Source organism: Lissotriton helveticus, chromosome 7 (assembly GCF_964261635.1).
Source record: "Lissotriton helveticus chromosome 7, aLisHel1.1, whole genome shotgun sequence".
In the NCBI taxonomy this organism is placed as follows: Eukaryota; Metazoa; Chordata; class Amphibia; order Caudata; family Salamandridae; genus Lissotriton; species Lissotriton helveticus.
This window is the reverse complement of record NC_136068.1, coordinates 309,217,323-309,232,182: the sequence shown is the minus strand read 5'-3', so window position 1 is coordinate 309,232,182 and position 14,860 is coordinate 309,217,323. Positions and strand designations below refer to the sequence as shown.

The 14,860-nt window shown below is 47.6% G+C and overlaps 1 protein-coding gene across 1 annotated transcript in view; it reads right to left on the bottom strand.

The window, feature by feature from the left end:
• Positions 1 to 4,993: 4,993 nt before the first annotated feature.
• Positions 4,994 to 14,860, bottom strand: part of CTNNBL1 (catenin beta like 1) — a 477,418-nt gene continuing 467,551 nt past the window's right edge. Inside the window, exon 16 of the mRNA XM_078652114.1 lies at positions 4,994 to 5,888. Coding sequence (XP_078508240.1) covers positions 5,800 to 5,888 — 89 coding nt within the window. The 3' untranslated portion in view covers positions 4,994 to 5,799. The remainder of the gene's footprint in view (positions 5,889 to 14,860) is intronic.

Sequence of the window (14,860 nt, the reverse complement as noted above, 5' to 3'; positions counted from 1 at the left end):
TCTGGAACTCCATTGTCCGGAAGTGCACAGCAGTGCGGGGACGTGTATTCTTATCCAGGCAGGGCGAAACCAGCTACATGTTACAACAAAGTGTGTGTGTGTGTGTGTGTGGGAAGGGGGGGAGGGTTAGGGATTCCTCTACAGTCTTAATATGGCATGGTTTAGGTCCGCCACACATTAACTGTCATGACTACTTGAACGTGCCCTAATACTATTAATCCACGTCTATGCCTCTGCAAACTAGCATCTTAGGTGTCCATACTAACCCTGGGCATAGTTCGTGAAGTAGTGCTACGCATAGGTACGTGAAGTGCACTTCGCACCACGCGAGCTACGCGTAGCTACACTAACTGCGTAGTGCACTCTGCAAAATGCTGTTCGCACTGTGGCGAAATCTCCTGTCTCACCTCTTACATAAGCAGCGCCTGCCAATCAGGTCACCAGCATTCAATGGCAAGTTTTGCAAAGAACACTCCTAAGTCCTCTTATGTTTGTCCTTCACACACATCCTGGATCCTGTGAAAGGGACACAGTGCCGGATGTTTGTCCTCACTGTGCAAGCAGTGCAAACTGCATCTTGCACAATGCAAGCGGTTGTTTTCTGCCGCTAGAGTAGATTTCTACTCAAGCAGCAGCTTTCTCAATGCGAACTGGTAGTTTCTCATCGCAAGCGGTCGCGAGCATACGCGACCACCCGCAATGAGAAACCTGACCTCCCCGCGTTGAGAATCTCGCCGGGAGGTTTATTTTCCATGCCCGCGATCGGCAACTTTATGGTGCTGATCGCAAACGAGGAAAAAGTCTTGCTAGGATGTCATTTTGCTTGCTCGCGGTCGCCAACTTGACGTTAAGGACCGCGAGCAAGCAAAAAATAACCGCTACGCTATGCGTGTTTGCACTGTGCAATTCGCATAGTGCGAAGTAGCGCAAACTTCGCAAACTAAGCGCGCGTAGCGTAGTGCTTTGCCCAGGGTTAATCCATACTAAATGTATCCTATGCAAATTAGTATTGACCCTGGCCGAGCACTATTTCGCTTGACACAAGTAGATCAGAGTCAGGGACACGGTTGCACTTAGCTATGCACTATGCCCTTTGCAGTAGAAGTAGATGTGGCTGTGTTTCAGATTAAAACTTGTATTCTGGGGGAGGCATCCACAGGGAATTCATTATATTTTATGTGCAGGTTCTATGCCGTTACACAATCTCCCGAACTTGGTGAAGGCAGTGCGCTGTGCTTTCCACGTTGTTATGGTCACACGTATTTATTTATGCTTATGCCTGTACCAAGTTTTGTGGCTTTGCCCTCTACGCACTTTACAGCACGATATAGTTTTGCCCATGTCCTACATTTTAAAATCCGCTGCTAATGTGAAGGGGAAAATAAATAAGAGCTTGTAAAATATTCGTTTATGGCTTTATTGATTTTATATTTGCTTACGTCCATGCGAGCACCATCCCTCTTGGCTCTTTGCGTTATGCGCTTTAAAGTTCGATTTCCATATGGACTTGTTCTAGGCTCCCCAGCTGTTGTCATAGTGAACTGGATTCTAAAGTTTATGTTTGTATTTACTTTTATATGGACATATTGTGATTGTATGGTGTACATTTATGGTTTTTATGAACAAATAAACTACGTTTTACACGTGTATGTTGTGCAATGGACTTCATATAATCAACTAGACATGCCACAGTAGTGTGTTCAGAAATGACTGGTTCAGTTTCCGTCAATCATATTTGTTTGGAACTACCACAAAAGTAACTCACACATGGCTTGAACAGGTGAAGCCATCATACTTCTGACTTTAGAATCTTGAACGTACGTCAGTGGTTTGAGCTGCTGATGTCCAGGGCAGGCCAGTCTGATCACTCGACACAGGACGCTGTTACAATGGGGCTCGCTCGTCTGGCATCGACATTTGCAACATTTGGAGATGAAAACATGAAGGATATTGTGCAAATGGGAAGCAACTGATATCCACTGTCACTGTATCATTTGTATCGGATGACAAACGGAATTGGAGTGACCGACATTCTCATTCAATATCTGAAAATAGGGTAGCACACAGATAGGTGGAAAAAAACATTACTCGGCTGCAGGGCGGGCACTCACCAGCACCATGGATGAGGCTCTTTCTCTAACGGAGAGTCAATCCCTTCTCTCTCCTAGACACACAATTTTCTTCTAAACATCTCCAGGAGGTAGGCGAACATGAGGGAGAGGATGTTCCTGAACACCATCATCTCATGCCAGGAGAGACAAAGGTGGTCCTTCTTTGACAGGAAGGTGAGATGGTGGCCATCAGGTAGCACTAAAGCTTGTGGCGAAATCTCCTGTCTCACCTCTTACATAAGCAGCGCCTGCCAATCAGGTCACCAGCATTCAATGGCAAGTTTTGCTAAGAACACTCCTAAGTCCTCTTGTGTTTGTCCTTCACACACATCCTGGATCCTGTGAAAGGGACACTGAAGCAGTCAGTAACTGACAATGCCATTCTGCAGGCACTCCAGAAGGGTTTATTTCAATGGAGAATGGGTTTGAGCCCTGCTGGATTTGCATGCTGCCCACCACAGGGAGAGGACAAGGTTCCTATAGACCAGGACAGCCTTCATGCCATCTCCTTGACCCACACCCATGCCTCCCGCCCTGTTCCTCTGTCGGTTCCACCCACACTACAACCATTAACCCTGCTGCTATGTGTGTTACTCCAGAGGAGACATCTGGTCCTACACCACCTGTAGACATACCCACACCCAAATAGGTGGGTTCATTCACTGTCGCATTGGGCATAGAGCAGAATAGCTAAGAAATGTTACCCTTAACCCAGGACAGCACCCTGTTAGGTTCGGGTGGGTGGGGTTAATTTGAGGGGTAAGTGTAACAATTTCAAGTTGGATTAATCTTTCTATTCATCACCAAATTTTGAAACATTGCTATGTAGACTAACACATTTTTATTGGACTAAAATGTTGCTGCACTCTGCAGTATTTTTGTAGGTTTCTTTTTAATGTCTTATATTTGTACAGACACTGTAGCGCCTTGATACCACATCCGACAGCCACAACACTTTTATTTTTGAAAGATAATGTACTGAACTTTCTTGTGTAAGAATGTCTGTTGAGGTTGGGTTGCCTATGCCTAATACATCTTCCACACAGTTCCATATAGGCACCACTTAACCAAAGGGTGAGGGGCAGGCCTATAGGTTTGTAAAAAAAAAACGTTTTGGTGACATGCAGTTCTGGTAGGTCATATGTGAATGTTTGTGAAGTGTGCACAATCAAGAAGGGGTGAATGATCTTTCGGTGTGTGGGGTAAGGCTAGTGATTAAGTGTTCTCTGACGTGTTAATTGTGATGGAAGGGGGAATTCAACATTTCTGGTTATGCAATACAGGGTGTTGGTTGGGATCTGGATCAGTTTCTTTCGAGGGAGCAGATCAGTGGGTAGTGCTGTTGCACATACAAGTGGATGGATGGGTAGTGTTGTGGCACATACAGGTGGTTCTTTTTCAGGTCTACAAGGGACATGACTAAGTCCCACAGGACTGACTAGCTGCCCATCATCCAAAGGAAATTGTTGAGGCTAAATAAAATGGCTGCGTCAGTGGAGCTGTGGATGAGCAGTCAGGTGGATTATTACTTGTGTTTTACTACATGTTTTGTGCTGCAAGTGTTCGAGTTGCCATGATGTGTTAGAATTGCATGCATGATTTAACTATGGAAGGAGTTGACTTAAACTGCTACATTAAGACGCATGCAACTTACCTAACTTGATGATGGTAGTCTCTAAAAATGGAAGCTCATGAAACTGGTACATTATTCCACAGGTTTGCACGAATGATCATGGTCCTTCACCAAGGACTATAGCTGCCATCTGGCGTTGGTCCACTTGTCCTTGACATGTATACTCTCATCTTGTCATGCACTTCTTCCAAGATGCAAACCTCCACCCCTAGTGCATTTACCTTGTTAGGGAAATCCTGCTATGAGCCATGTTTCTATGATCCACTAACAGTGTGTGGAAGCACACCATGTAGTTCCCCATAGTGGTCATTGATTATATTTATATGCTTCTGATTGTTACTTTTATTGGACGTGTGATTGTGGTTAGATGTAGCAAATTTCCTATGTCTACCATTTGGATTGACAAGTAGCAAAAGTGTACACCATTGTACCTCCTTGAATTAGACAGAAAAAAGCAGGAAATACGTCTGAAATGTTATTTAGAACATTATTAAGGTCCAACTTTCAGGCACACTTCTGTATTCCTCATCTTTTATATGACAGCAAGGGGCAGAGAGATGTGTGGTACATTTGAGCCGAAAACACCGCCTATTTTGTTGAACAGCACTTATGCCAAAATATACAAACTGCAGTGGATGTACTACTATGTATGCATACAGTTTTTTTGTCGTACTTCTGCCTTTTTGGCACTTTCAGTCAGGCCACAATGTTCTGCTGCTGCACATAGTCCCGAGAAACACAACGTCTGTGCAATACCTTGAATTGTTAGCTCACAAACTCATAAAATCGTGTTCCTTTCACAAAACTGCCGTCTGTTGAGTATCATTTTGCACAAGGTAGGGGAACTTAACGTGTAGGACAGTGCTTATCAAGTAGTACATCGCTGTAAGTGACTGAAAGCATGCATACCAATTCTCCACAACGCTCACTGAATGGGAGAGTGCTGCAATAGAGCTAATGGGACTAAACACTATAATTTACTCCAGTTTTCAGGAAAAACCTTTCAGGTTATATGGTTGGCTGGGCCGCTTCGACCCAATGTAGTACAGCGGAAGCTGTCAAGGTGGAACCAGTGGACATTTTAAGTGCAGCTCTCAAGATATGGTACCAGCTGGCCCATAAAACTCAGAATGAACAGTCTTGGGAGCTTTTGTAGGCTTTTGAACTATCACATTTTCAGAAAGGCTAGTTTTCTGTATGTTCTCATTTCTGGATTTTATCTTTGCTAATTATTTTACTGCTAATATTGTAAAGTGATATAATTTCAAATTTAATTATAACGAGAAAACAACAGGAAATAAGCTATTTTATAAGAAACGTATTAATTTTGGACTCCATTCGGTATCTGTCTTCTTATATCTGCTGACCATCTCTTTACAAGCACAAAAGTGACCCATCAACTGCTGTCATGACAATATATATTATACATTCCCAGCTCTAAGCATTTGAAATAATTCGGCAATTCTGACAGAGTCATTCAAACGTTTGCATCAAAAGCTTCCAATAACAAATGCAGCATCAATTCCTGACAACCTGGAATTAAGGATAGAAGCACCAGTGCCAACAGTCCTTAGGGCTCAGTGTTCAGTGCTCTGTTTTCCATCCAGTAAACAATTTTGTGACTTTCTTGAAGAACTGTAGCTTGCATCAGCCTGGTGCTCAGATGCTTTCATAAGAGCGACAAGAGTTGTATATTTAGGAAAGTGTCTTCCAAAGTATCTTCACTAAAAACGACAGAGTCCTGAATGCCCCAATACTTGTGCCATGGGTAGCCAGGAGAAGGATGCGTGGGAGAGCCAGGATCAATCAAAGGGGCTTCTTCAGAAAAAATGGGGCTGAGGGGCAAAATATTAAAAAAGTGGCAAAAAAACTATTTCTCCTTGTAGTCAAACAATTTCCAAACTTAACATATGGTTGAATTTTTCCTATAAAAGTCATTGTGGTGGCAAGGGTCAGGCACACTACCTATTATATACTGAAGAGGGATTCATGAGGCAGTCACAACTCTGCAGCTTGATCAACAGTTTGAAACCCGTCAGTGCTCCCACAAGCCAATTAGAAATTTTCAAGGAGCTCAATGATGCGCTTCTGTTCACTCTCCCGGAACTCCTGGCTCTTTCCGTCGCCGATGTTCTCTGCATAGTCTGGAGAGGAGAGAAGCAAGGAGAAACAAACAAAAACATCAGACAAGAATTTAACATCTAAGGAGAAGCAACCGGTTGGGAAAGTAAATAAAGACCGTTACTTTACAAGACATTCAGGATAAACAAGAAACATTAGGGCAAGCTGCCCATTATTGTTTCAAAAAGGCTAGATCAGTTCCATATTTTCAGGATATCTGCATAACAAATTTACATACAGGGGATTTAAATAGAAACCATCCACATCCTTGGAGGCCATCCTGAAACTAAGGCATGGACTCGGCCCTGCTAGAAATACAATGGACAGCTTCGGGCTAGGAAGATTGAATGCCTCTACTTCCCCTGGCTACTCAATCATATACATAAAGCCCTGGAAGACGAGATGTAGGAGTTCCCTACAAATTCACCAATGTCTTACCACACTCAGGAAATTCAGTGGCATTTAAAAGTAGCTTCATTTACAGACAGTTCCAAGAAGCTCTGCAATACCCTAGTTTTAAGTGGTATATGATCATAAACTGTCCTGTTATAGGCTCTGGATGAAATGCGTGGAATCACCCATGTCTGCATCGAAGGGCTCTCTGCCTAGAGAGACCGAATGATCTGCTGTATAGCAATGCACCGTGGAACCAAGAGGCTTGTGTCAGTACATATTGTTTGGTAAGGAAAAGCTGCGTTTTACACAATCTAAAAAAGTAACATAAGGCACATAAGTCGCAGAGGATCCACTCGGTATGCCAATTTCATGCCTCACCTTCAGGTATAGGCTCAATGCAGAATCTTGCTCTAGCCTTACTTTACAACACTATTCCAATGTATGTGATAATGTAACTACTATTTAAAATGCAACTACTATTTCTTTCCACCAGTTCTGCTGAGTGGTTGCCCCATGCATATGTAACCCATTCCATCAAAGCATATTCTCTTGGTCTTCCACCTGCCCTGAACTTGGATACTAGGGACTTTCATCTAAGAAAAAAATCCAGCCATTTAATAATTTTCAGAGGTTTACTCTCACACTGTGTGCATAGAGTGCAATGGGATTGAATACTATAAGGACAGTTGGCTCACAACCCCAGGTGTGTAGTTAAAAAGCAGTTGTCACTGGGAAACAGTTGGCCTTCAGAACCCTGCCACTGCACCTGCTGCAGTACTAATTGGGGCTACACCGCTGGGTGCATCCAATTTTGGAGTCTTTATAATCTTCTGAGAGAATCAATCAATTAGGATTTGTAAAGCATTGGCAAATCACCTGCAAGGATTTTGAGGTGCTGGGATTGTTAGCTGCTTTGTGGTGATGTGTTAATTCGAACAGCCAGGTCCTGAGTCTTTTCCTGAATTGATGGAGCGTTGGGACAGTCCTTAGGTGCAGGGGAAGGTTGTTCCAAGCTTTGCATGCCAGGTGTGAGCGTCCTCCACAGTTGCCTCAACAGATTCGGGGGGTGTCTCTGAGGAAGAGGGAGGCAGATAGTAGGTGTCTGGTTAGCTGGTGGAAGGTCATGCATTCGTTGAAGTACACTGCTCCCTTGTTGTGAAGAGCTTTGTATGCATGGGTCATCATCTTTAACTGGCATCTCTTCTGGACCAGGAGCCAGTGTAGCTTCTTGGGGTGAGGGGTGATGTGGGTTTATCTGGGCAGGTTGAGGATGAGACTGGCTGCTGAGTTTTGTATGGTCTGTAGTTAGTCTCCTCAGGAGGAGTGCAGTGAATCCTACGTACAGCGTGTTTCCGTAGTCCAGCCTGCAGGTGACAAGGGTCTGCGTGATGGACCTTCTGGGGTTGACTGTGATCCGCCTGAAGATCTTTCAGAACATGCATAGGGTGAGGAAGAAGTTGGATGAGACTGCGTTTACCTGTTTCTTCATGGATAGGTTGCTTTCCAAGATGATGCTGAGGTTGAGGGCGTGATCTGTTGAGGCAGGGGAAGGGCAGAGTTCAGCAGGCCACCTTGCAACGTTGCATGGAGAGGTTTTGTTTTCAAAGATGAGTACTTCCGTTTTGTCGGTGTTGAGCGTGAGGCAGTTGGCCAAGAGGGTCATGTATGTGTTGAAGAGGGTGGAGCTGAGGGTTGAATCAATGCGGCGTTGCCGCAGGCCAGCGGGGTCATGCATGTGTTGAAGAGGGTGGGGCTGCGGGATGATCCTTAGGGGACGCCGCAGATAATCTTCTTGGGTTCCGAGATGAACGATGGAGACAGATTCTCTAGGTTCTTCCGGTGAGGTCTGAGGCAATCCATTTGAGGGCGTCTCCCTAGATTCCGATGTGGTGAAGTCTCTTGATCAAGATGTGATGGGAGACGGTGTCAAAGGCGACTGACAGGTCCAGGAGGATGAGAGCTGCCATTTTGCAGCAGTCCAGGAGGGGTCTGATGTTATCAATGGCTGCTTTCAGGGCTGTCTTGGTGCTGAGGTTTGGCTCGGAATCCGGATTGAGGGGGGTCCGGAGGTTATTATGTTCCAGGTGTTCGGTGAGTTGCTGGTTGATTGCCTTTTTGAGGACCTTTGCTGGAACGGGGAGCAGGGAGATGTGCTGTTAGTTCTTTGGTTCTGCAGGGACGGTGGAAGGTTTCTTCAGGAAAAGCCACTGGTGAAACGATGCACTGTTTCGGTATTCTTTCTGCACCCTCTGTTGCCAGCTTTTGTAAATGATGTGGCCTCCTGAAGTGGACCCAGTACTGTAGATGAGCCATACCTGGTGCTGTGCACAGACAGTTTGGAAAAATAACAATATTTCTACTAGTGATACTGCTTCCAGCGCACTATTAAAATCTACTATGCGGTTGTAAGCTACTACTCTTGTTGTCCAGCAGGGCTCACTTACTACACTCACTTTCCACCACACTCTGATGCTTGGTGTGGCTGTGACAAATACATTTACACCACTAGAACGTGCATCAGTGAAACTGCCCACAATACACTATTGTTTTTGAAGTGAAGCATGCTTTTACTAACACCTTTTGATTATCACACCCTAGGCATACTTTTGTATCGTGCCCTTTGAGTCAAACTGGTCTTCCATCGTGATATCACCCAAGAATGCACTGAAGAGCGCCAATCAGTGCATTATCGAGGTTGCCTCTTCCATTTCTATAGTGCGGATCCATTACAAGGCACGTAACTGCTGCTACAGGTCGGTTGTAGGAGTAGGAACGCTCGTGTCCCTCATGGTCCCCTATTACCACAGATCCTGTCTAGCAGCGCTCTGCGGGCACGTCACATCCTGTTAGCAGAGTTGCAGAACAACAGTGCCCTTCCACATACACAACTCCTGTGACTGCGGCTCCCGCTTGTGAGCGCTCTGCGGTACCAGCCGGATTGTGTTAGCACCGCTCCTGCAAGTGGCAGCTCGGCGCCTCCAGTCACCTCGTGTTATTACAGCTCCTCTAGAACAGTTTATAAATATTAAAGGAATCTCTCCCAGAGGCTTTGGGCAAAGAGTTCTCTTTGCTTTGCAGCGAGAGTCTGGCAGGGAGCGAGAGAAGGCGGCACATCAGCCGGCGTCACTCTGTCCCCAGCCTTTTCCCGAGTCTCTTATAATAAAAGCTTTGATGCGCCTCAGAAGCCAGTACCTGTGTTCCACGCATAAATATTAAAGGCGATCCTTGACAGCAACTCCGGAGTCGGCAGCGGAATGCAAACGCTTCTGTTTATGTAAAGCGGGGGGAAGGGGGGAAAGCGAGGCTGTCCTGCAACGGCGTCTCGCGCCGGCGCGGCGGGCGGTCTGTGGGGGCCTCGTTCACCGGGGGCGTTCGATTCCTCGTGGACGACCCGCGCGACAGCAGAGCGTGTTCTCGTCAGAAGGGGGGCTGGCAGCTCTTCCCCTTGTCCTCAAAAACAGAGAATAAAGCGGGCCGGCATGGGTGGTTACGCCGGGGAGCCACGGGTGCCTCTTGCACCCTGCACTGCTTCTTTAGGTTGTTCGAAACTACGTAGACCCCCCCCCACACACACATTTTATGAACATTACGTAAAATTGAGCTTTAAGGTTCAGCTGTCATTTTCCCTTAATTTTAAGGGAATGTTTTATCGTTAAACTATGCTATGTTTGAATAAAAAAAAACATGAAATCATAAGATTCCATCAGGGGACTCGTTCGAGCAAAATGTCTCTTGGTTCGTCTTGTTCAGCACAAATTAGTCTTCCACGAGCCGCAGAGTACACAAAATTGTGTGATGTAAAATCCTGAGAAATGTTGCATACCTTGAAACTCGTGAATTTCGCTGGCGTAATCTCGATTTCGCTGGTGTAACCTCAATTTCGCTGGTGTGATCTAAATTTCGCACAGGCCCGGGCCTTTTACTTACTCAATAAGGCATGTTGGGAGGTAGTGCAAAGACCTTAAAAGGACTTACATATGGCTCTTCTCTCAATGCTCAGGTTTGTCTGGTCATTCGCAACCTGTGTCTGCCTTGTGGAATGGGACGTTCTGTGCTCACGAGGATGTTGCACCAGTTTAGTCCAGACCAGAAGGGGACAGGTGTGGGGAGTATCATCGGGTGGTTGACTACCTCAACTCCACAGTGGAACATAGTCGCCAGAGTAGGGAGGGACTTCCACTGCAGGGCTTTGCTGGTGGACGAGAATAAACTTGTTTCAAGAGTACCCGGAGGGAGAGTGTGCTAGACTGCACAGAATGCAAAAAAGATCAATAGATGGACAGGATGCAGAACAATGTCATACATTCACCCCAGTACATAGATCTGGGCCTAAATCCATCGTTTTTTTGCTCCCCATGCCAATTCAGTTTGAAGCCATATGCAAATCAGTCTTGACCCTGCTCCCTATGGGAACAGTCCAGCCCGAACTGCCAGGCCAGGTTCTCCCTGGACCGGAAACAAGCATTTTAGGACCGGTTTCAGGGTTTCACCCCTCATCAGCCAGGATAGCTTCACTCCAGTGGCATGGAAAGCACAGGACCCACATCTGGGCATACCCGTCCCACTCACAGTGACAAATGCAAAAAGAACAATTGAGGGACAGAATGCAAAACAATGTCATACATTCACCCCGGTATAGAGATCTGGGCCTAAATCCATCTTTTTTTTTGCGCTCAATGCGATTCCAGTTTGAAATGACAGAATGACAAAAACAGGGGCCCCACTGATCATCAACATTTCACATACTAAGCACCCAGGAAAATGTTTCTTCGCCATTTTCAAAATTTCCAATACTAGTTTGCTATTTTTGTTCCAGCTCTCGAAATATGTAGCACAAACTTTCCATTATATCTTCGTGCCAGGAGAAAGGAACTCAAAACCGCCCCACCCGTAGGAGAGATATTATTCGTTAAGCAAGGCAGGACTACAGAATGCAGAACCTTACTTTTTTTTTTAGCACCAACTGGAAATCTAGATCAATACAAAGTACCCGTATGCTCACCATCTTCAACACTGTTCCACGGAGCCCCACTGTTTAAGAGCTCTAAGCTAAAACGATGTGAGAAATGCGTAGCTCATTAAATAAAAAAAATAGGCAAAAGGGTGAAGAAGGCACCATTTAATTAGCAAGTCGCACAACCTCCAAGGAGATTAGAATTCTGCGAAAGAGAGATCTGGAGGGATTACACGAGGGCGCCGATGTACGGATTTAGCGGGATTTAGGTTTATTAGTATGGTGATGGCCCCGGCACACTAGCGCGATGGATTTGGAAACAGACTGATTAGTAAAAACCTAAACCTCGACGTTTATCTGCTGAATTGTACTGGGAAAACGCTGGGGCCGAAATTGAAGCTTACATCGGGGGCAGATTTCTGTACAACATGTGAAGAATACGTCCAGAAGGCGGGTATTACTAGTAGGGGGGTGGATAGTGTATTTTTCCCGAAATGTAACATTTCAAATTCCATCCTTTATTGTTTTAGTCTGCCGCGTAACAGAATTAGTTTCCAAAAACTGGCAAAATCCGCTCTGTAGGCAAAGTAGAGGAATGGGTGGATTTCAGACCTGCTCTCAGAAAACGACCTGTGGTTGGACTACCTGCACCCCACGGGGCTGCGGATGATGTCCAGGGCTATTCTGATGGGCCGCAGCCCATGAAAGTGGCCATACATGATGTAGTGACCAGCTGGTCATGTTCTAGTGTTCCTAATGAATGTGTTTCCACCAGCCACTCCTAGAGGACATGTGACCCTGCCAATGAAAGGGGCCTGCACATGCTCGCGACTGTTCCAGATACCATAAGAATGTGTCTTGTGTGATTACTTTATGTGTATGGGGGCCTAGGGCCTGACCTTTTACATTGGTGACAAGTGAGTCAGCCCCATGTGTAGGCAGGCAACTGCACTGCAGGTTGGAGAGGGGAAAGTATAGCCCGTGTCGAGGGCGCCCCTGCCAACAAAAGGCACGAGGTGGGCAAAGGAGATGAAGCCCACCTGTTCATGTTCCTGCTCCAGCTGCTGATGGTGATTCTTTGGCGGCGCACGGGAGACTGTCCCCGGAAACAAGGAGGGATCCTGCCCGTGAGGCTGTCGCAGACAAGGTGGATTGCCCGTTCAGTCAGCAGGCGTGAGGCGAGCCCCAGCGATGGCAGCGTGAGGCCGTGAGTAAGGGGAGAGGGAACAGCGCCAAGAGGGAGAGTGCCAATATGAACACACACCCCAGAGCCATTAAAGTAAGGAAGGGCGGGTTCCTGTACAGACTGCGAGATGCTCAAGTACCCACAAGCGCCCCCCTCCCCATGCTGCCGACAGGGCCAGTTAGAGGGGATGGAGGAACCCCTTCCCGCTATGGCACGATACGCCTGTACCGAGAGCCCTGCACATCGTATCACCCAAGGTAGAGGGCAGAGAAAGGTGCAGGAGCCGCAGCGGGTGATGAACGCCCTCCCATTTGCCTGAGGCAGCAAAGGGTGTCTCCCGCGATGAGTATATTTCCAGAAAAGTGCGGCGCAGCTGCCATCCCAGTACTCTTATACCCACACATGAAGGGTCTGCATGGGCACGAACCCTGCACTCACTGTGAGGCGGATGACACTCCTGTGAGACCAGCTTCTGCTGGTCTTAGGACCACTGGAGCGAGAGCAGCGCTGCGAGTTAACAGAGAAAGTCCCCCGAAATGAACCTGCTACCAGCCGCTGTTCTCCCCGCTGGAGAAAGGTGCCGGGCTGAACGTGGCCACCCGCACTGTGGGTGTCCCCACTGCAGTTGTCAAAGAGGAGGACTCCGGCAGTAGCCTAGCTGGTCGGGGTCATGGCCTGCAGGCCGAGATTGAGGAGCAGTAGCAGCACCACCTAGTGAGCAAGTGAGGCACTGCAGCCAGTGGTAGAAAAAAAAGTAGAGGTACACAGAGAAAGAGCCAACAGCACAAGAAAGACGGCTGCGGCCCACAGTCGGCGTGGGAAAGTGTCTCTGCATAAAGGGAAGGGGCAGCGCAGATGAGACCGTGTCACTAGGCCATGTTTGTAACGAGGGCGAGCACCACCCCTCAGTGAATAACCTGCATGGACTTCAGCGGACAAATGCAGGGGCATACGAAAACGATGCTGTAATGCCTAATGGCCATGGGTTGTCACTGCAGCAGTAAAGTATCCCTGTGTTAGAGTAAGGCTGCAATGTTTAGAGGACTACCTGACACCGGGCCGAAGCTGGTGGCAGCACTAAGTAGCAGTATCCTTGAAAGAATGAGGAATTATGTGCACCACTGAAGAGGACCCGAAGTAGCTTGAGGCTGCACTAGCCGGGAGCAAGAAGCACCCAAGGGATGCAGGCAGGGGTGATAGGCAGAGAAGAGATGGTGCAGTGACAATGGCACCACAGCTGTGTCTAGCCAAGAGGACTGCCAGGCAGTTTGAAAAAGGAAGGAGTGTGAATTCCCGCAAGCACAGACACAGACTGGGTGCCACAGGAGAAGGCAAGAAGAGCGCTGACAGGAGCAAAGAGGCCCCAGACAAGAGAAAGCCTTCAGGAGAAAAAGGTAGGCATTGAACCACCTCTGCAGTCCTATACCACCACCGCGTTCAAGAGGAGAGCGCTAAGTGCTCCCCCAGGGGCGAAAGGACGCTACCGCAAGAGGAGGAACAGGGTGCAAAAGGCGCCAGCAGAAGGTGCAGCTCAAGTGAACAACGGAGGGCAGGAGCCTGGAAGTGAGAGCCCTGTGAGAAAGAGGGTCCATGTTGTTACAAGCATATCAGATCCTGCGAAGCCTGAATGAGTGGAGGCAGAAGGGAGTGCCACAACAGCGTAGCCTGGAGGCGCAAGGGGTGCATCATCCAGTGAAGAGGAGACCTCTAAGAGGTCCTTGGGAAATACCTGTGAGATGTTGAAGAAGAGACGCGTGAGATGTCGAAGCAGAGACCTGTGAGAGGTCGAAGAAGAGACATGTCAGAGGTTGAAGAAGAGACCTGTGAGAGGTCGAAGAAGAGATCTGTGGGAGGTCGAAGAGATCTGTGAGAGGTCAAGGAAGAGACCCCCGAGAGGTCGAGGAAGAGACCCGCGAGAGGTCAAGGAAGAGACCCGCGAGAGGTCAAGGAAGAGACCCGCGAGAGGTCAAGGAAGAGACCCGCGAGAGGTCAAGGAAGAGACCCGTGAGAGGTCAAGGAAGAGACCCGCGAAAGGTCAAGGAAGAGACCCGCGAAAGGTCAAGGAAGAGACCCGCGAGAGGTCAAGGAAGAGACCCGCGAGAGGTCAAGGAAGAGACCCGCGAGAGGTCAAGGAAGAGACCCGCGAGAGGTCAAGGAAGAGACCCGCGAGAGGTCAAGGAAGAGACCCATGAGAGGTCGAAGAAGAGACCCGTGAGAGGTCGAAGAAGAGACCCATGAGAGGTCGAAGCAAAGACCCGTGAGAGGTCGAAGCAAAGACCCGTGAGAGGTCGAAGTAGAGACCCGTGAGAGGTCGAAGTAGAGACCCGTGAGAGGTCGAACAGAGTGGGCGAAGAAGAGACCCATGAGTGGCCTAAGAAGAGACCCGTGAGAGGTCAAAGAGGAGACCCGTGAGGGGTCGAAGAGGAGACCTGTGAGAGGTCGAAGAGGAGACCTGTGAG